Source organism: Pelecanus crispus, chromosome 14 (genome assembly GCF_030463565.1).
Source record: "Pelecanus crispus isolate bPelCri1 chromosome 14, bPelCri1.pri, whole genome shotgun sequence".
In the NCBI taxonomy this organism is placed as follows: domain Eukaryota; kingdom Metazoa; phylum Chordata; class Aves; order Pelecaniformes; family Pelecanidae; genus Pelecanus; species Pelecanus crispus.
The window spans coordinates 104,790-126,757 of NC_134656.1; the positions used below are offsets into that span (position 1 = coordinate 104,790).

At 40.7% G+C, this 21,968-nt stretch overlaps 1 protein-coding gene across 1 annotated transcript; it reads left to right on the forward strand.

The window, feature by feature from the left end:
- Positions 1-5,226: 5,226 nt before the first annotated feature.
- LOC104030477 (protein-glutamine gamma-glutamyltransferase 6) lies at positions 5,227-20,107 on the forward strand. Its single transcript, XM_009482192.2, has 12 exons — positions 5,227-5,419; positions 6,264-6,503; positions 7,017-7,135; positions 8,316-8,444; positions 9,641-9,818; positions 10,663-10,798; positions 11,851-11,954; positions 13,918-14,160; positions 15,368-15,712; positions 16,699-16,856; positions 18,579-18,712; positions 19,954-20,107. Exons 1-12 carry the CDS (start codon positions 5,227-5,229, stop codon positions 20,105-20,107), a joined length of 2,133 nt encoding a protein of 710 aa, XP_009480467.2.
- The last annotated feature ends 1,861 nt before the right edge of the window (positions 20,108-21,968 follow it).

Genomic DNA, 21,968 nt, shown 5'->3' on the forward strand with positions numbered 1-21,968 from the left:
TCTAATTGTCAGCAGTAAATAAAAACTATTCATATAACTGTATTCTTTTGTAATGAATTGTACATTCCATGGAAATACTATGAGAAATCACAAATTGAGGAAAGTTCTTTTTCCTTCATTTCACAAGCTTCTTGCCTAAAAAAGCAGAACATTTCCTCCATAGTTCATTTAATTTCTGTAGTCTGTGACACCTATAACTGCGAATAGGGAGGAAAAAAGCCTAAGAAGGCTGGAAAAAGTAATGTTTGGGGTTCATGACAACAATATGTCTGTAGCCTGTGGGCATAGGCCTGTCACAGAGCGGACAACACATGTACATATTCAAATCAGTAACTTAATTCCTATGTAACGTGACACAGTTCCAAGCACCATGAACACGGGGCGAGTCTTGTATTAAAATGGAAGTCCAGCAACACAAGGTAACCAACACTTTCTGCCACCCGCGCAAGGTCACTGGAGGCAAGGACACATTTGTCCTTGCACCTTCCCAGTGTAACTCACAGGCAGCCCCTACTCCACACCTGTCACAGTGTTTGCGTACAGATGCCTCTCTTGCGGGCTGCCGATCCTAACGCTGCCAGGTACCAGGTCTCGCCTGAAACGGACTTTCAGACAGCCTCAAGGATTCTCTATGACTGCAGGCAACGGAGCCTCTCCAGGGACTGCTGCGAAAGCTAATGGCTGACAGGGCACAGGAACCGCCTGGCCGCACCTCAGAAGTACGGTGAGGCAATAATGGTGTACAAACAGCTCTGCCAAACCTGAAGATTGAGAGTTCCTGTCTGACTTATAAAATATCTAAGGCGGAATTGATAAGGCCAAAATTCTGAACCACAAGCTGTGAGGAGTTCAATAGGGATATCTTTTGTCTGACAGGTGATAATATTTCAGAGTCTGACACATCCAGACATGATCAGAAACTCTTACTGAAAAAAATACACAAGAAACGATGACAAAACTTTAGATTCCTTTTCTAAAAATAAATTTAAGCTGCAGGTAATTAATTTGCCTTTTTGGTTGCTGGCAATCTTGATATGAATGTGGGAACAAAACAGAAAACAGCAACACACAAAAAAAAGACAGGATGTAGAAGTGCAGAGGTGAGGAAAATAAGGGATCGCCCCGTCTCCCCTTACTCTCCTCAGTCACAGTCCATCGAAAGCTCACAACAGCGTGCAGTCTGCTCTCAGGACAAATTGGCAGGGCGCGTTCCTAGCTAAGTTGTGACACAGGATGAGGGAGGAGAGAGCATGAGGGAGCTTCAAGAGTGGAGAAGAGCATGTCTGTAATTATAGTGTGCGGGGCTCACACCAGAAGAACAGCTCTGTAGCCTCCTCCAGGGCCCAAGTGAAGACGCCTTGCCAAATAGCTACAGAGAAACTATGTACACATATCATGAACGCCAAACTATAAAGAAAAATTATTAAAAGCAGAAGCAGCCATTAAACCCTCCTCTGTACTTAAGAGAGATCCCTGATGCATAGGTGACTGCATAACAATGACCTCTCAGTTATGGGGATGTATTCCTTCTTATATAAGATTTTTTAAAAATTATTATTTATTATTTATTTTTACTTTATTATTTATTTTATTTTTATTTTATTATTTATTATTATTATAAAAATATTACAGTTAATCATGTCAGGAACACATAATGAGAATGTCACGACTCTGTATGCTTCCAAGAAAGAATGAATTATATGCAGTTATGTGAAAGATCTTCAGGCATACCTGCCTTAAAAAAAAAAGAAAAAAAAAAAGTTTATGCTATGCAAAGTCACAATGCTATTAATATATTACACTAATATATTACAAATCTACTTAGATCACTCCATGTCCCATACATCCATGTGGTACAATATATATATTTGTCTATACTTGCCCTCTGTACATACAGTCTCCAAAAACCTAAATTGACACAAACCAAACCACACAAAATTAAGTTTCTTCTGTTTACTTAAGACTGTATTTCCTTCATTAGATCCAATTTGGGGTGTTTTCCTCTCTTAGTAGTTAAGACACCAGGATACTGTTTATCATCTTTCCTCAGCCATTCACCAGTTTTAAAGAAGCATAATTAGATTCAAGACTGTGCAATTAAAGCAGTCCTAAGTACATGCTCATGTAGGACATTACTACATAAACTAGCAATCAGAGGTCACACCCAGCTTGTATAAACTCTAGCTTATGTAGTGAAGTCAAGAGTCCTAAGCCTTTCGCTACTCATGCTGGTGGAAGAGGATTCAGAATGTTCTTGCACGCTTTTGTATCCGTAACCTGAACTACGCACAAGTGCGGAAAAGAAGAAAGAAACCTTATGGCGGGTAAGTTAAAAACAGCCCGATTGCTCCAGACATCACTCTTCCGATACAGATGAGTGACGTTTGCTAAGGAAACAGGATAAATTACACCTAGTTGTTCTCTTGGCAATTTAGCCCTTTTTAGGTTAAATGCATTTATGGGTTATTCTACTAGAACTGATTTGCCTTTTGTTTTGTTTAATATCAGGGGTCTTGAGCATACTCTTTTTTCCTGTAACACAAAAAAAATAGAGTAAGAAAATATTTTTCTATCATATCCATTAACTACTCTATACAGTGCTTCTGCAGCCACCTAATCAACACTGTTGGCTAGCGATTTGGGCATCAAACTGCCACATAGAAGTCCCAGGCTCTAATCCCTCTCTGATGTCTGGCCTCAGACAGGTCACTTGATGGCCTCTGGAGATTCCCATGTTCACCTCCCTACAGAGTGGCTATTTTAGCCTGTGTGCTGCTTTGTTGAAGTGCAATTCCAGTATCTATGTATTATATTGCACTTGCTCTCACTCTCACGCTGACTGGAGAGATCTCTAGTTAGAAAGACGCGTCATATGATACGCGCACACACTCTCTCTCCCTCTACAATTTAGCCTAAGTATTTTTTTCTGTTATAGCTTCAGCTTTCTGTCAGGGGCAATAAGAACCCTGTGTGCATAATGATCAGCATTTTCAGGAGTGGTCACTGATTCTGCAGACTTTTGCTTATGAGCATGGTCCCAATGTCTATCCGTTAGAGGATAAACACTTACCCAAATGAATTTTGAGAAGTTTGTCCAATTGTACATTGACAGGATTATTGAAAATACATTTTTCCAACAGAGAGTTACTGAAAGCAGAAAAAGAAATTATAAGATTTAAATTGAAACTGTGAAGATCAAAACAAGAAGAAATTTGAAGTACACATGGACAAAAGACTGGTATCAGGCTTTACTGTGCTCTTGCCCCATATATAAACCATTTTTTTGCTGATCTCCTGCACATATTCACTAGAAACGCCTGTGTAACCATGGACTTTGCAAAGCAAACCAAACTATTAATGCAGTAAATTCTTAGAGCTAACCAGTACTAGCCACTGCCTTCTTTTACCTTTCCTACTTCTCCCGGTGTCCCCTCTTACTCTGTTGCACATTTTGTCTTTGCCTGTGACATTCCACGCTGAAAGTCTGAGCAGCACTGTTTAGCTCCTTAAACAGCAGAGTCCACTAGTATCAAACCCATGGCTCAGTTGCTATTAAATCCTATATGTGCTACATTTTTATTTGCAGACATGCAAAATGCTCTTAGTTATCTGAATCACTGCACAACTAATGATGCGCACACTCCCTGCCCCGAAGAGCCCGGACATTTAATTTCCACAGCTCAGGATACACGGTGGTAGGATATACATGGGTAAAGTCTTGCAAGACTAACTTCTTTTCAAACTCTGAGCCCAAGTGCCCTTCAGAATCACGTTCTAATTCACTGTTAAGTTAGGAATGCTGTTTTCTGTAGGTCCTTTTCAATTAAACATGTTTAAGTCAGAAAAATAAAGTGATGACGCAAGTGAGAAACTTTCTAGACATTTTATATCACGTGACTCAAACATCGCACTCCTATCAATGGAATTCTTTTTCTCCAGGTGACATACCTGAAACAAGACCCTTCACAACTGAAAATACTCAAAACATGTTTATGCTCACAGACTACAGGAAAGCAACTTGCTGCAGGCCCTTATTTCAGCCTCAGAACTGCATGTGCACATTCACGTTTCTTCCAAAAAGCTGAAAAATGAGTATAATTATGACAACACCAAGACCTCACAGAATATAATTCTGTGCTGCAAACACAGCAGAAAACTCAGATCCCACCCTCTCTATTTCTGTAGTAGAACCCTATGGATCGCCTCAGAGATGAGCCTCATTCCAAGCAATTCAAGGTGGTGCTAAACCAAGTCCTGTACCTTAGTTCGGTGAAATGACAGAAGTGTTGCTTACAGCACCATTAGCCTGCAAAGGGTTAACCTGCTCTAGTCGTGGCAGGAAGTTTTCTTCAAGTGAAATTCCTCTGGAATATCATACTGGGGAAGGGCACTTCCCAAACATGCGTTCATATAGGGATCTATCTTTTTTCTGCTTTGTTTTTGTTTGTTCATTGTTTTTTTGTTGGCCGTGGTTTTTTAATTGATTGAGGAACAAGAAAGGTTGAAAGCTTTTATAATCTGTGCTTCAGTGTCCCATTTTCAACAGTGGGCAACCTATCATAATACAAAAGAGCAACAGCCAGAGTTGCTGGCTGGGGCTAAACCACGACACCATAGCCCTGCCTCAAGATACGCCACTCCTACCACCTGTCCTCTGCTGGTTATCTTTTTCCAACAGAGTGTAAAATAACACCCAGCTTCAAGCAACGAGACTGTAAATTAACTGAGATGCAAGATACGTGAAAAGATAATGTGCAAGTTCGACAATGAAGATACTAGCCTTCTATTCATCATCTGTCATACAGCGTTTCCAGGATCGGGCATGCACTTGCTCATGAGAGCAAGTCTAATACTTCTTTCTGTACATCTGTAAAGCATTCTGGGAACTAGAGATCCCCACAGAAACAGAGCAGGAACATGGTGGAATGGAACAGTCTCTTCAAACTTTAACAGTGTCTTATCTACATACAATAGGGGTTTAATTTATTTCTTTTAAATCAAAGATGAATTCTCTGAATGGGTGTTTCTTCTGTCTCTAGAAGATGCCTGCAGAAAAGATATTTTAGGTGTTCCACTAAGTTGTTGTTTATTTTGCAATTTTTAGTAACAGTGGATTTTTCTGTTTTCCTAGAACATACAACTCCAGCTAAATATAAATATAATAAAATCACTACATTAGACAAACTGAAAAGATGTACAAGTTTGAAGGAACAATGTTTTTAATTAATGTCTTGTGTTTTTCTAGCCCTGAAAATAGTAAATGTCAATTGGCAATCCAAACTAAATAAAGCTGCACACCACACCTCTGATTACAGCAGCACAGAAGCAATCTTGAGGAGAGGACAGGCCTTCAACATCACTCTCAGCCTCCAAACAACGGTGCAATGTGGGGACAACTTCACCTTTATTGCAAGCACAGGTAATTTCCCCGTGGCACTCACCTCTCATCCAAGCCACTCCAGCTCCAAAACACTAGTGCCTTACAGCTCTGCGTGGTCCATTCCTGAATCATTAAGCTTTGTCCTGTCTCATTCAGGATTCATTGTCCTTTTAGGCTTAGGAGTTCCCATTTTAAAGTTCCATTTGTGCCTTAAGGCAATATACAGTTAAGGTAATAATTAATAGCAAGGTAGGAGCCATCCTCATTCTGAAAACAAGCCTTTATGTCTGCTCCTAAGGACCTACCTGCAATACTGCAAGTTGTCTTCATTCTGTGGTCCCTGAACATTTTGCAACTCCACCTCTCTCAGGTCATCATCCCCCATTTGTCTCCTCTCCTGATTCTCTACTTCACCTGTTTTAACTCTCCTTGATTAACTTAATGTGTTCCCTATTACTAGAACAGTCTACATGACCCTCCCATTCGTAAGACTCCTACCTGTATCATCCCAAAAGGCTTCTCAAAAAAATTCTCCAGGCAGCTTCTAACTCTTAATGAAATGTGTATTAAAATGTGTGGCCCATCCTGCCTACATATTTTTGAACTGCCAGATTTTCAGGACAATAGGCTTGCCCCCTCACTTATCTAGAATGATTATGGGCATACTCACCTTTACTGGCTCGTGCACATTACACAGAGGGCTGCATAGTACGATTCTATGGATTGGAGCGCGGCTAGTTTACATTGAATAAGTATTTGATCTGATAAGCCACAATCCTTCAATGTAGCCATTAAAAAAAACACGGAATTGAGATCGTCACTGACCCCAAGTTTGTCACCCGCAGCTGTCATTCAGAATTGCTGTCTCTGTTCCCTCTGGCAGGACCATCTCCAGCAGAATCACAGCAGACCGAGGCCATATTTAACCTTTCCGAGGAGGGTGCCAGTGGCTGGAGTGCAACCCAAGAGCCCAGTGAGCCTGGCTGCATGAACTTCACAATATTCAGCCCAGCCAATGCTGTCATTGGACGATACAAACTCAAACTCCAGACTGTTTCTGGGAACAAGGTCTCTTCGACACTCCTGGGCCAGTTTGTGCTACTCTTCAATCCCTGGTGTCCAAGTATGTTTTGATGTATCGTGTCCTTCAAATAACTCATTGTCTCAGTCAGGAAATCTGGGTGTCACAGTAAAGCATATACCTGACAGTCACAGCTACAGAAAGACTTTTTTTGGCTCAACATCAAGGATCAAGTTTTTGCCCCTTCTTCAGTGCTGCAATGCATCAAAGATCCAGCCTCTTGCTTGTAGAATAAAAAAATCAAAGGCAGGAAATACTCCAAATATTTATTCTATAATTTGTTTCCCTCTGATACTTGTGTTCAGTTGTAAACCAAGCAGTATCTACCAGTAAGACACATACTGAGATTAGTGAAGGGACAGGAGCATAGTCAGGTCCCCTCAAAGGAACTTCATGCTTATTTTATTCACTCTCTAAATGATTACAGAGGTATAGCAGGGAGTCCTAAGCCTGAAAGCACAGGCAGCCTGACCTGTTCCCTAGAACTCCCCTTGAAGTGAGATTTTCAGTTACAGCAAAACAACTTTCAGCCAGCATGTCTCGTTCTGCTTCTAGATGATGATGTCTATATGGCTAATGAACAGGAGCGATGGGAGTATGTCCTGAATGATAGCGGAATCATATTTCAAGGACTGGAAAAACATATTCAACAAGAAGCTTGGAACTATGGACAGGTAAACAGCATCACCTATTCCACAACTGTGAAAATAAGAACACTGGGTAAATAGGCTCTTGAGGAGAGAGAATCATTACCTCATAGTATAAGAGTTCAGTATTCCTCTCTCACTTAGGATTTTCTTGCAGATATATGTCTCACATTAATACATTACAGCAGCATCAGGATCATTTCCCATCTGGCATGTGCTAATACAGAAATAAAAGAAACAAAGCACAATTTTAGTTTCCTTTTGCCTATGACACAAACTGGCGAAATTCTACTTGTTTCTTGACCCTCGTAAAGGCCAAAGGAAGCCATTCCGGTATTAACCTCTAGGTGTTGCGAGGCTAGTACATCTAAATATTTACACAGTTGGTTCAGTAATGGGGCAGAAGACATTAACAGGATATCTCAAATCTACTCACTGAAACAACTCAAGTTGGAATTTTTGAAAATCAGTTTGGCCTTCTAAGCGTAACTGCTACAAATACAGTCATAACTACAGCCCGTCTGTAGTCACATAGCTATCCTGCAACTTGCTAGGCCAGTCAAAACCATTCCTGACCACTTCAAGCCTTAGAACTGCACCAGCAGTTGCACAGACAGCATTTCTATGAATCCTCCTGATCACTGTGGCTACTTTTACACTAACGAATGAAACAAGGCCAGATCTGCTTTCTGTCTCAGAGGTCAAGTGGCATCCTTGCCTGACCACATCCATACAGCATAGCAGCGTGGCATTCTCGGGGCCCAACACAGTCTCTGTGACCCTAATTCACAATAATGATCTTTGTGGGTTTCTTTCAGTTCAGATCATCTGATAGAAGGTGAAGGCAGCCCATCAGAGTGAAGCTTTCATAACAGAAGGGTACCTGTAGGGGCATGACAGGATGTGGGAGCGTGCAAAGCCTGCTGAGCCAGACCTGGAGTGGTCTTGTCCATTCCACCAGGCCACATAATGTCTTCATGAATGCTAGCAGCTAGGGCCCCAAACCATGCTCAGAAACATGCTGTCTCTAAAATACCGTGGAGAGTCAGCAGCCTAGTGCTTATGCTTTCTTCTTGGCCCTATTTTCTTTAACCGTACAGAAAATGCCTACATTACCAACATCATCCTATTGTGCTAGCAGAAGGAAAATAGGTGGGGAGTTTATCCATGAAATTAGCCTTTAATATATTGCTTGTTTGGATTTCAGTTTGAAGAGGATATCCTTGATATCTCTCTGGCTATACTGGATCGAAGCCTGAACCACCGCCAAGATCCAGCTGTTGATGTATCCAACCGAAACAATCCTATCTATGTGAGCAGGGTTATCAGTGCTATGGTAAAGTGATCAATTAGTTACAGCTGTACAATGCACGTACTAACAAAACCCCCAATACTTTATTGTGAATGCCTCAATGTTTTATAGGAGTAGCTAACTTTTCTGCAAAAAAATAGCTACAGAAGAGGTAAAATGGAGATTTATTCTCAAGGAAAATTACATCAAAAGTTTAATTGACCTTCTTCCCAAAAGTTTGCTCATAACAAGGAAATTTTCCAAGAACTTTTGGGGAACGTTGAATCTCAGATGTATTTTCTTAACAGATTTTCAGTCCATTAGATCTTTTCACTAATTTGGAAAGCCTGTGTCCATTCTGAAATAATTTGCTCATTTTTTCAAACACCAAGAGAAGCATGAAATATTGTTGAAAACCAGTGTTGGTATGGCCGCATTTAATGTGTGTAGTATTTAGTATTTTTCACTTAAGGGGGATTCGTTCAGTGAGGCCTGTATGCATTTCCTTCAACAAATAGTTACATCTTCTCAACACCCCCCCAATCCTCACAAACATATAAATGCACAACTATGCAACTGGAAAGTTTTCCATTTTATAAATAATACATGCCTTATCACATTCCTTATCTGACATTCCTCCTTTATAGCTGTGATCCTTTTCACCCTTTTAGACAGCACTCACTTTAGGCAACTTCAACTTCAACATGAAGTAAATAACTCTACTTAGATGTACAAAATTACTAAGTACAAATACTTAAGAAAAAAACCCTTACTGTTTTCTGTACATACAAGCACATCTAAGAAGTTTGATCACGCTATATGTACTATATGCACATTTGCAACAAACGCACATTCAGAGAAAATACGTACTTCTTGAGGCTTCCGTATAAACCACTTGAGAATGTGAACCAATACTGAATACACAGTGTAACAGTATAATGACATATAAGGAGGTGAAATTAATCAATGAAACAGTGAAAATTTAAATAGGCTGGCAGTCAGTACATTTGGGAACATTTGTACTGAAAAGCAAGGCAGTTTTGAATCATCAGACTCTACAATCTGATCTGGGTTCGATCCAATTGTTGCACTTGAGCAGACAAAATTCTAAGATTCAAATACTGTGTCCCACCATGCAGCCAGTGAGAACAGTGGTACAAACAAGGTCATTTCTGCCTATTTCCCTCTGTCCCTTTTTTTCTGTAAATATTTTAATTCTCTCATGAGAAGGACTCTTTCAGGTTAACAGCAATGATGAAAAAGGAGTAGTGGAAGGGAAGTGGAATGGAAAGTACTACTCAGGAACCAACCCCCTGCAGTGGAGCGGAAGTGTGACCATCCTTCGAAAGTGGTACAGGGGGAGGTACAAACCTGTCCGGTATGGCCAGTGCTGGGTCTTTGCAGGAGTAATGTGCACAGGTATACATGAAGGGATGAAGAATGCTATCAGAAAGGAAGCTTACTAGAATTTCTGTAGTTTTAACTTCGTGACGTTACTCTTGGAGCTGTTTCAGCTTTGACAGAGAGAGTGAAGAGCCTATGCTCTCCATGCATGAGGGGTTATTTTCTTCTATTTTAAACAGCCATAGGTTGTAATACTGCACCCCAGTTTTGTGAGTCATCAAACAAAATGCAAAGTGGTTTGCTAGGCTGGGCTGGTGGAAAGAGCAAGGTTTCCTGTTTCAAAGCTAGTATCCAAAGAAAACCAGTGCTCTTTTAAGTCTGTCTCCTCACAATGCCGGTTTTCTAGTGTTGTGTCTTGCCTACTGGTGACACAAAACCAAATCACAATTCTGAGGACCTGTAGAGGGAGCTGCAAGTCGGGAAAAGCATTTCATCCTAGCAGTTTCCATTCAGAGCTGCTCTGAGACAAAGCGTCACTTTGGAGAAAATACAAAGGAAAAATAATGCAATCGAGAGGTATGTCTCAGAGGGGAAGAGGAAGAAGAAGCAGGTAACAGAGAAACAAACACAGGGGGAAAATGGGAGAGAGAACAGCATGAAGAATGAAAGATCAAAATAAATGGGTGAATCTAATTCTTCTTAAAAAGAACACGGCAGCTAAGAATGTCATCTGAGTGGAACTGTCTTCTAAGCAATTGCGCACAATGACTGTGACTTGCATCACATCTGAGAGAGACGAGAGTTTGTTTCCCCACTGAAAACATATACACTAGACTGCTTTGCCTAGAAAAACAGAAAAATACTTTCTAAATATCTGTAAAATGGGTTTACAGCACCTCAATGCTATTCTATATTGCAGTTCTGAGATCCTTGGGAATACCTACTCGTGTTATTACAAACTTCAACTCTGCCCATGACAGGAATATAAATCTGAGTATTGATAAGTACATTGACATTTCCGGAAAGACCCTGGACTTGACTGAAGACAGCGTGTGGTAAGTACAATTTTTTTGGTTAATATTTCTTCCATTATATTCTCCTCCAATTAAAAGATCTAGAATCATGCTCCTGAAAAACATTCCCAACCTCATGCTCCCAGTGATATAAAACCCCATACCAAAGAATCAACAGAGTGTTCAGAAGTGCGACATTGTCAGTTTCACCATTCTGAAGAATTAACAGAGGAGCCACCTTGTACCATTGCTACTCAACATATAATTTGAAAATATAACTGCTAATTTTGTCTCTACTGTATGAAAGTTTAATTTTTTCCAAAAAAGGTTGGAGAGTGATCAACCTCTTGCCTCAAAATGGTACCAGCTTGTCCCTCGATTCCTAGAGCAGACCACTCTCAGAAGACCGTTAAGTTTTAGACCCAGCGCCTGTGCTACACGCTGCTGATTGTCTCAGTCTTTCGTGATTACCATGATACATCCCTTGCACAATATTGAGAGGTTACTAAAGTAAAGGTAATATGTTTAATGCAGCGGAGAAAAACTCCATCCGATCTCTTAGGAAGAACACGCTGTTTCTTTCACCTCAGAGAAGCTATTAAAAATTATGCTTTTGACAAGCAAGTGCACAGAAACTGTCACACTGCACGTATGTGTTGTACTGCATGCATCAGTGTTTCAGTCACCAAGCACCCTAAACCATGTGGACTGAATGGGATAAGGGTGACATGAAGTAGAAAGCAACCGCAAATTAAATACCAACAGATAGCACTGTGCGCAGGAGACCTTTGGCTGTATAGTATGTTGTACTGGAATATCTAGAATTGAATACTTTACTCTGCAATGAATTATTTTCCTTCTAACATTTTTTTTTTTGGGTAACATCCCAACATTTCTCAGAGATCTGAACACAAAAAGCTGGCAAAGAAGGGAAAAGAGGCACTCAAGAAAGGAGTCAGCAGCTCATCTCTCCACAGAGGAGTTTTCATTCACTCGACAAGGGTTATTTCTTGCATTGCACCAGAAATGTATAAAATCTTTCAATATAAAATTAATTGTATGAATCAGGGATTCCCTTTTCTACTCCCTTACAGGAATTTCCATGTCTGGAATGAAAGCTGGTTCATTAGAAGAGATCTTGGCTCTTTTTATGATGGATGGCAGGTTCTGGATGCAACACCCCAGGAAAGAAGCAAAGGTAACACTGTGGTAAATATAAAAAGCTGTAGATATTGTTACTCCTAAAGATTGCTACTGAAATTTCAGGACAACTCTCTTCTGTCTACTCCCTGTAGATGTAGCATTAACTCAGGTGCACAAGAAAAGCAATACTCACATCAATTTCCAGTAGACTGCTTTTCTGTCAGCCTCTGGATTGCCTACCAGCATGCAAATTCTTACTTTTTTTGATCCTCTGCCTCCACAAAAGCCAGCACATCTTAAGTTCACTTATGTCACCCTTGCTTGTCTTAGCTCCTAACATTACATAAAATGACATAGAATAGCTAAAGTTGGAAGGGACCTTTAGAGCTTGTTTACTCCAACCGCCTGCTCAGCACAGGGTCAATTAGAACAGGTTTCTCAGGACCATGTCCGGTTGGGTTTTGAGTATTTCATAGAATGGAGACTCCACAAGCTCTCTGGGCAAACAGTTGCAGAGTTTGACCACCCTCACAGAATAAGTTTTTTTCTTATGTTTAAATGGAATTTTCTGTGCTTCAGTTTGTGCCCACTGCCACTTGTCCTTTCACTGGATATTACTGAGGAGAGTGATTCTGTTCTCTTTACACCCTCCCATCAGGTATCTATACACATGGATAAGATTCCCCCGAGCCTTCCCTTCTCCAGGTTGAACAGTCCCAGTTCTCATCCCTTAATAATTTTTGTGGCCCTTTGCAGGACTTGCTCCCGTATGTCCATATTTTTCTCGTACCAGGAGTCCAGAACTGGACACAGCACTTCAGATGTGGTCTCACCAATGCCGAGTAGAAGGAAAGGATCATGTCCCTTGACGTGCTGGCAATGGTCTTCTGATGCAGCCCTGGATGTTGTTTGCCTTCCTTGCTGCAAGGGCACATTGCTGGCATTAGGCACATTTGCTGGCTTCCATTGGACAGATTTAGCAGCAAAACAAATTAAAACCCCTTTTAGTAAGATGCTAAGTAAAGATTTTAGAGCTTATAGTCACAGGGCCGAACCAAAGAATTTACAACAGAAAATAAAATACGCCCCATGACTCTACCCTGTATTTTACAGGACACACTGGAATGAGTAGGAAGACATTTCATATGATATCCCCATGGCATGCAGCAACATGGCATATATGTACAAAGCTACATGAAAGAAGCCCCAAACTGTTCTCTGGTTCTGAAACCAGGTGACATAGAATGGCTTTTGCTCACAGCACTGAACTCCCCCTCCCAGACCAAAATAATAGCACAGCCTGCTGGGAACAAACCCTGGTCTGTCCCATTCCCCAAATTCTTCACAGCCACTATCTGAAAGATCACTCATTGACAACGGGGAAAAAAAACCACACTAAGAAGCTTGCTAGCAAGTAAACAGTGTGGATGACCAATGGCCAGCACTTGGGCTCACACTTTGGCTCTGTTTTTATTTACTAATACAGACACAACTTCATTGATCTAGTTTGATGACCTCCATCAAAAGATTCATTTATTTGGCCATTTAAAACCCTTCAAACTCCAGATAAACTGCTTCTCATTCCCCACTACTAAGTTTAGCAAATTTAGCTTCCTGGTTCTTCTCAATGTACATACAGCATTGATGACTCACATCTCATAAGTCTGATTGTACTTCTGACTTGGCTCCCATCCTCTCCTCTCCTTTCAATAGGCAGCTTAGCATACAGCCCTGCAAGCTTTGGAGGGTTAGAACATTTCACGTAGCACACATCCTAAGAAGCGTTAGCTCTCCCTACGCCTTATTAGCCTTACAACCTCGTCTGTGCTCCTACCTTTTGATAGAAAATGCATGTGGAATCTCTGGACATGCTGTTACCATAATACACAGACGTAGAAACAATGCACTTTATCCAAACATGTCTTTGGAGTGACTACCTCTCCCTCATGCTGCCAGCATGAGGATTTGTGTTCTTTCGCAACAGGCAGTCATTTAACTTCTCCTTCTCTCTAATATAGGCATATATCAGTGCGGTCCTGCCTCCACCAGAGCTGTTAAGGAAGGGGATGTGAACCTGGATTATGACAGCTCATTTGTGTTTGCAGCAGTGAATGCTGACTATGTTACTTGGATTCACTATAGCAACAAAAGAAAAGAGAGAATTTACTCTGATACTAGGAAGATTGGAAAATTTATCAGCACCAAAGCAGTGGGCACCAACTCCCGTGTGGATGTCACTGCTAATTACAAATATCCAGAAGGTAAATTCTTTATTACAGTTGTCTTACCACTGATGGTCAGAAGTGAAAAGAATTTAGGCCTTCACTGAATCAAGCACTGACTTAATTTCTCTACTTCTTCTGGAGTAATTGTGAATTTTCAAAGTCTTTGGGCTCATTGTCAGCTGATAGTGATTCAATACGGCCTTTGTGGCCCTTAATGAAACATTAATGTAGTCAATACAAAGGCAAAGCTACTCCTGTAAAACACTGTCTCAGCTGTTCTGATCAACTGGTGAGAATATTTCTGTTATGACATGCAGCAGTAGCCATTCTGGAGAGTTGTCTGGGGAGAGTTTCTGCAAAAGGATTTTTTCACCCTTCTTAATTTCAGAGACGTCAATTGGCCAAGCTTATGCAGAACTGAGCCCTCCCAGGAGTTATCTTTCTACTGCTCACAGCTTCTAAGAGGTGCCCATGAACAGCCAGCTAAAGCTGACAGGCAGGTTTTACTTTCCAGCCTTCATGGCTACGTATATTCATTTGCTTTTGTGTCAGTGTCCTGGTTTCAGCTGGGACAGAGTTAATTTTCTTCCTAGTAGCAGGCATAGTGCTGTGTTTTGGACTTAGGATGAGAATAATGCTGATAACACACTGATGTTTTAGCCGTTGCTACGTAGCATTTATACTAGTCAAGGACTTTTTCAGCTTCTCAGGCCCTGCCAGGTGCACAAGAAGCTGGGAGGGGGTGCGGCCAGGACAGCTGACCCAAACCGGCCAAAGAGATATTCTATACCATATGACGTCATGCTCAGTACTGAAACTGCGGGGAGTTGGCCGGGGGGGCAGCGATCGCTGCTCAGGGACGGGCTGGGCATCAGTCAGCGGGTAGTGAGCAATTGCATTGTGCATCACTTGTTCTGTATATTCTTTTATCATTATTATTATTATTTTCTCTTCCTCTGCTGCCCTATCTCAACACACGAGTTTTACTTTTTTTCCTCTGATTCTCCTCCCCATCCCACGGGGGGCAGGGGGAGGTGAGCAAGCGGCTGCGTGGTGCTCAGTTGCCAACTGGGGTTAAACCATGACAGTCAAAATTGGCATTTAGGTTAGACCTCACTTCCTCCTCTTGTGTATCTTTGCCCTCCTCAGCTTTCCTAAACTGTATTTACTGAGAGCAATTATGGCTCCATTGCACTATATCCAGCATGCATGAGATCTCTGACCATGTCATCTTTCAAAGCAGGATCCTTGAAAGAAAGGCAGGTGTATAAAAAAGCACTGAAGCTGCTTGGTGTGAGAAGCGCTGGAAAAAGAACCAAAATTACAAGACCTAGAAGACGATCTTCAGTAGCACGGAGACAAAATACGACACAGCCTGCACAAAAACCCAGTATCTCAGGGAAGCTGATCCTTGGTGCATCTCCTGTAATTGGCCAGGATATCCTCCTTACCTTGGCACTCAGGAACTTGATCTCAGATTTCAAGACCATAAAGGTTAAACTGAGGGCCTCAGCCATCCTCTACACAAGAAAACCAAAGGCAGAGATTCTGCAGTTGTATAGGTCTATTAAACTTGGATCTGAAGAAGGTAATTTTAATTTTATTACAGCTTAGGACAAGACATAGCTTTGGCTTGTGGCCAAATCACATGAATGGCTCAAGAAGTGCATGACCTGCAAATGGTTGGAGGTTAAGGCTATTTAGGGGAAGAGAAACATATATATTTGCCCTGTCTTAAGCAATTGCTTCTGGGCACTGTCAAGAAAGGATACTGAGCTGGGTGACCTTTTGTCTGACCCAGCGCAGCCGCTATTAGTTCTACATTATGACCTCTTTTGCTAAGAGAGAACAACTAAGACACACATCAGAGACAACTCAGCTACCAGCTCCCCATAAGCAAAGTATAAAGACAGATTAAAGGGGGAAACGTAAGCCTATGTCTTTTGTAGCAGTAGGACAGTAACTACAGACTGCAGTAAGAGCTACACTACCTGCAGATAGTGGCCTTTGCCCTGCTTTTATAGGGACAGTGCTGAAAAATGAGACGTGTAGCACAGATGAATATGACTACCCTCTCAAGCTAACACACAACACATTATAACTCTTTCCACTGTTCCAGCAGTAGGTGAACGTTTTTTCTGAAGGCACTGAGATCCATCACCTTCTTCACTGGCACAGACACTCTGACTGTGCACCCTCTTTAAGGCAGAGGCTGAACAGCTGCATCAGCAAGAGCATTTAAACCAACCCATCTTTTCACTTCTGCCTTCTTTGCAAGGAAGGAGCATTAAATGCCCAGCTTCAGATAAATTAAAAAATCACCAGCAGGGGTTGCCACATATATCCATCCTCAGAACTGTCCAGCTACCGAACTGTACCTGATCATTTAGTGTTTGATGTGAATGTAAGCAGAAGTCACCTATGAGCATCACTCGTGTCTACTGGCTCTCAACACCCACAAATGGACAGCCCCAGGGTGACAGCATCCTTACTCCTTAAAATACAGATATATGACAGATACGTGGCACTTAGAAAAAAGACGAGGGGGAAATTCTGTTTCTATTTCCATTCCAGTGAAAGAGATTTCATTCAGGATCTCCTATTCCCAGTACAAAAACTCTCTGATGGATGACAGGAAGATCCTAGTGACTGCTGTGTGTGAAACCAAACAGGGAGCCTCGCTTCTAGTGGAGAAGGATATTGTACTTCAGGATCCTCTTCTCACCATCAAGGTAAAAGCTAGTCCCCTTTGTGTCCCTACAGAGACGTGTTGAGAAGAAGCAACTAGAATCCTCACTGCGTCTACTCCTCATGGGAAGGAGTGTGGGAAGCAAGATCATTCCTGATGGTGATTTTTCTTGTTGCCCTAGTAATAGGCCATATGACACAAGTGAAATTTTTTACACTAAGGAAAAGCAAACCCTTCCAAGGCATAGCTGTGCTATGGTATTCTCGCTAGTGCTTGTTGACATGGCACTGATAAAAGTTCTCAGTGTTACGAGGGTTACAAGGTAAGATTATCTCGATAGAGACAGACAGACAGACAGAGAGAAACAGAGAGACAGGGATGTAGTCCATATCTAGGCCTCCACTTTTGTCAGGGATGTCTGATCATTCTCTTCCAGTTTATTTAGGAAGCCTGATTTTTACCAAAGACATCTTTACTGACTAGGTGACAATGCCTGGGGCTGTGAGACTTGTTATGACTAATACTCAAGGAAGTTCTTTCACCTTATCAGGAAAACTGGCACTTTTCACCTTCTGTAACATCTTCCTAAATGATTAATAATTAGAACTGGAGGCTTTTGGGGTTTTTTTTCCACTTAAGACTGACTTCTGACAAATACGGTACAATGGATAAAAAGCAATTTTTAGCCTACAGGAAAGACCACGCACTATGTCTGCCCGGGGACAGTCCTGGGTTTGCACGGCCCACCACACCCACATAAACCAGCTTAACTTGTTTCGGACAGTTCAGCACATTCACATGCTGTATCAGACATGGGATCACATGCTATCTGCCTGCTGTACTGTAAAAAACATAGAGGAAGTATGATAATTCACAGAGTCTTTCAGAGCCTCCGGACTAGATTAGCTATCCCAAACCACTCTGTCAGTAGCATACAGGAAAAGCAAGGTTACACACAGGAATAGAAAAGTTTGGATTTTTGTAGGCCTGGTGATTTATGAATACCAAATTCCAGTGAGTAAAAAGCCTTCTGTGCTGTATCATGCAGATTAGAGAGTCAGCTTATATAGGGCAGGCACCTGAACTAATTACTTCAATTCAGTAACTAAGTTTCAAGAAGGGTTTATGTTTCTGCTGACTGAAACTTCTGTATAAACATACAGTCAATAATAGGTAAATGCAATTGGGGTGCTGGACTTCTCCATCAATGAGTATCACATTAGCTAGAAAGATAACCAGATATGCCAATTCCATTTTATCTCAGTCAAAATAAGGTAATGAGTATGTTTATTTGCTACTTGGCATTCTGGTTTTTTGCCTGAGACGCCACAATTTACCTCTGTCTCACACCTCCAATGTTTTCTAATCCTAAAACTTTCATTTAGCCTAACTAAAGCTAATTTGACTTAAGCTGCCTACAGTAGTTAGCCATATATGCCAAGTTAACACTTGTATTCTCATTCCGTTCTCGCTCTGGTAAGTATCATATACTATGTTACACATAACACCGCACACTGACCTAGTTAAAAAGTTACATCTAAATGGTAGATTCTACAGTAGTTTGTTCTTTCTCAGCCACACTGGATGGCTGATTCAAGCCTGAACTCTGATGCCCAAAAATATGTACATGTATTAATTCCTGGCTCGCTCCCGTCCAGGAGAACCTGAGAGGGTAAGTGGTTTGCAATGGGAATGAAAAGAGAAAAAAACATGAGAAAGAAGTGAGACTAATGCCATGGCTGAGCAGAATGTTTTCTCTCCGTAGGTCCTTGGTCCAACAGTGGTACACAAGGCTGCTGATGTGCAGGTCACGTTTACCAACCCACTGTCTGAAGCGGTGACAGACTGCGTGCTGAGGGCAGAAGGCAGCGGCCTGCTCAAAGAGCAACTCAGAATCAAGTACGTAAATGCTATCTGACTAATAACTCGTTCACTTTGGTGGGAAATCTGCAATAAAAAGTGGATTTTTAAAAAAGATTCTGTCAACCTCATGACTTTTGTTTGCACCAACCTTGGACAAAGTACCATCATGTCAGTACTCTCCATATACGAGTTGGAGTTTTTTACATCTCCTTTGCTGAGCTTTGAATTGCAGAATGCTCAGGGAGTGGAGAGATGGCCTGCTTTTAATGACAGCATGTAAATCAGAGTGCTGCAGTTAGTGACTGACTTATATAAAGGGCAAAAATTTAAAAACTTTCTTCTTTTTGTGGTTTGCAAACGGAAAACCAAACAATCCTTGACGGGTAAGAGAGAAAGTGACAGTATCTTTTTTTCTTTCAGATATTAAATTACTAAAGAGCCAGGACATATACTATAACGAAATGCCTTAAAAATGTGTCCACTGATATCATACCAGTAAGAAAGTGTTCTCCCACCTCCTCCATGGTTATTTTTAAAAACCTTTTTTAAAGTCTCTGAAATATTTATGCTGGGGGAGTTAGCACCAAAAAACTGTGAGAGGAAAACAAAAAAAGATAGCAAAAGATGGATAATGATGTGAATCACTAAGGCTTCGTTTACATTGAATACAAAATTCAGGTCTAGATCCTGACCTTGAACCTTAACTTGCCTTACCAGCGTTGGTATTGCTCAGCTTCAGTACCACCTCAGAGCAGAGAGGCCCTTTTCCCCCACTCTCTCTGTTTCCTGGTGCTACTATCAGTCTCCTTGCGTTGGACAGCCAAGCGTAATTTCTAACTATGGACAAACTATCAACAGGTAATTACATTTACCACACCAAAATACAGCATGAGCATATCTAGAGTACTATAAATGTTGTGAGTGTTGAGGGTAATACATACAGTTGGATTTGAGCTCTTCTAAAGATAACCTTTCTGATCATTCCTCAGGTACTCAGTACGTTTTGCCCTCATGATACAACCCTTAATTCTCTATCATAGGTTGAAAACTGCAACTATTCCATCACATCCATTATAGCTTGATTAGTTCTTCAAGGATAGTGTTGTGGGGGCTGTGAACATGGAAGGTTCCATCCACCTGTGCTAGGAGCATGCAAACACAGGAGCCACGTACTCTGACTCTTCCTTTCCATACTGTCTTAATATTTGGGGACTCTGAAGAATACATAGCAAGAATTTTTCAGCTGCTTGAACTTAAAAATGTATTCTCTCTTTTAGTGTGGCAAGAATGGCCCCCATGGAGAGCTCCACAGTCCAATTTGAAATCGTTCCCTACAAGAGTGGCACCAGGCAGCTTCAGGTGGACTTGGTTTGCACCCTTTTTTCAGACATTAAGGGATTTGCGATGCTTGATGTGGCTCCTGCTCAGTGATAAACCTGTACATCAGTTTGGTTTTGTCTCTGTTTATGAGACTGGTGCAGTGTTCATACGTTATTATGACTGGGGGCACAGAAATGCAGACTACTCAGCCAAAGTAAAGTGATGTAATAGGAATGGAAATGAATAAAAAGGTACTACACACTATACTGTAAAGACAGTGTCATCTTTTTCATTCCCTAACCTGTTTTATGGACCTTCATGAACAGAATTACTAGTGAAAATCATTATATAATTTAACTTGAAGGAGTGGATCAAGTGTGATCGTTTTCAGCATTAGAGCCTGTAGCAATGGTAGCAGCTAGATTTCCAAGGAACACCATTTAAAATCACTGATTTTGTAAGCTTCATTGAATATAATTTAATTATACTCACTAAATACAGTTTTATTCAGTAATAGCCAAAGTAGTACTATCCAAGTAGCTGACATAATTCAATTCTAGAATTAAATGTATCATTTCATCTAAGTACTAGAAGGAAAATACAGTAGTAAGATATAGCAGTGTTACAACAGAACTCTCTTCTTACAACTGGAAAAATGAGAAGCTATTCAATAAACAATACTCTTTAATTCACAGTTTCCCTATTCAGATCATGATTTAATCATGTGATAAATTATAAATAATGAAATATTCAGCAAAGAAATGACTGGGAGTAACAGTACAAAAGCAGATAAAAGAAACATGTCCTTGACTAAGGAGTGGCAAATGCTAGAGCATCTGAAATAATAACAGGCTGGAATAGCTGCTCCTGAAAACAGGCATGAAGCAGAACATCGTTAAACATTAAATAGGTGATCTGTCATCTGGACTAAGACACATTTATTTACACACATAGCTCCTCACACATGCACCACTGTCTCAAAATGCGCGGAGTTCTTTCTGGATGAACTAAATGAATCAATGAAACTTCTCCAACGATAAAAGGATAAATCATTACCACAGCCAACCTCAAACCAAAACACATTACATTTCTATCACTGATACACTATAGTTAAGCACTATGCAAATTTTCATGTATACACATCTTAAAAATTCACCTCCTCATACAGCCTCAATTATCACTTACTTTAGTTGGCTCTACCAGGGAAAAAAGAAAAGCGTTTGGTTCTTGAGAGGGGGGGGAAAGGGTATTTAACAAGGAAAATATACTGTAAGATATGTCTTATAGCCCCTATACTATGGGTTTAACCCCAAATCTTGTTCAGCTGGCTACATCTCTACAATCACCCTCTCCCAAAGAAGCTTCTGGATAATAAATTTGGCATTTTAATGTAAAATTGTATTTGAACCAGCTGACATTTTAGCAGCAGCTTCCATGACATTTCTTGTCGGATAACACTGCATTCAGGTATGGCAAACCCACAGAGGAAGGAATATATGGAAATTCTCATGCAAGTCACAAAATATTTTGAGGAAATAGAGATGTCATAGCAAGTGTATCAGGAGTACAAGTGCACAAGTAAAATCTCCTCTCTTCCAGGAGCATAATGTTTTATCCAAGTCTTAAACCTCCATTTGCTAAAGTCTCCTTCTTCTATCAATCACATACGCAAAAGTATAATTCCTAGCGTCATCTAAGACAATATAACCTTTAGAGATACATTATTTAGGTAGTTACACAGATATACATAGCATTCTTTTAAAAGATGTGGTAAGAAAAAGTCTGCCCCAATTTACTCTTTCTAAAGAGCACTAAAAGGAAAATATCAAGAACTTTTATTTTACAGGTGGTTAGGTCTTTAGGACATGAGAAATGTTAAGAATTCATAGGAAAAGAGAACATTGTACTCAAAAAAAAAAAAAAGTCATTCTGCATTCATCTAAACAGAGTACATTTGGTTTTCGTGTGTCTA

What these genes read in the sequence shown, in the direction of transcription:
- LOC104030477 (XM_009482192.2), top strand. Translation starts at nt 5,227, where the DNA reads ATGTCTTGTGTTTTTCTAGCCCTGAAAATAGTAAATGTCAATTGGCAA. An exon ending in CTTCAATCCCTGGTGTCCAA is followed by an intron (nt 6,504 to 7,016) that starts GTATGTTTTGAT and finishes TTCTGCTTCTAG; the next exon opens with ATGATGATGTCTATATGGCT. An exon ending in ACCCCAGGAAAGAAGCAAAG is followed by an intron (nt 11,955 to 13,917) that starts GTAACACTGTGG and finishes TCTCTAATATAG; the next exon opens with GCATATATCAGTGCGGTCCT.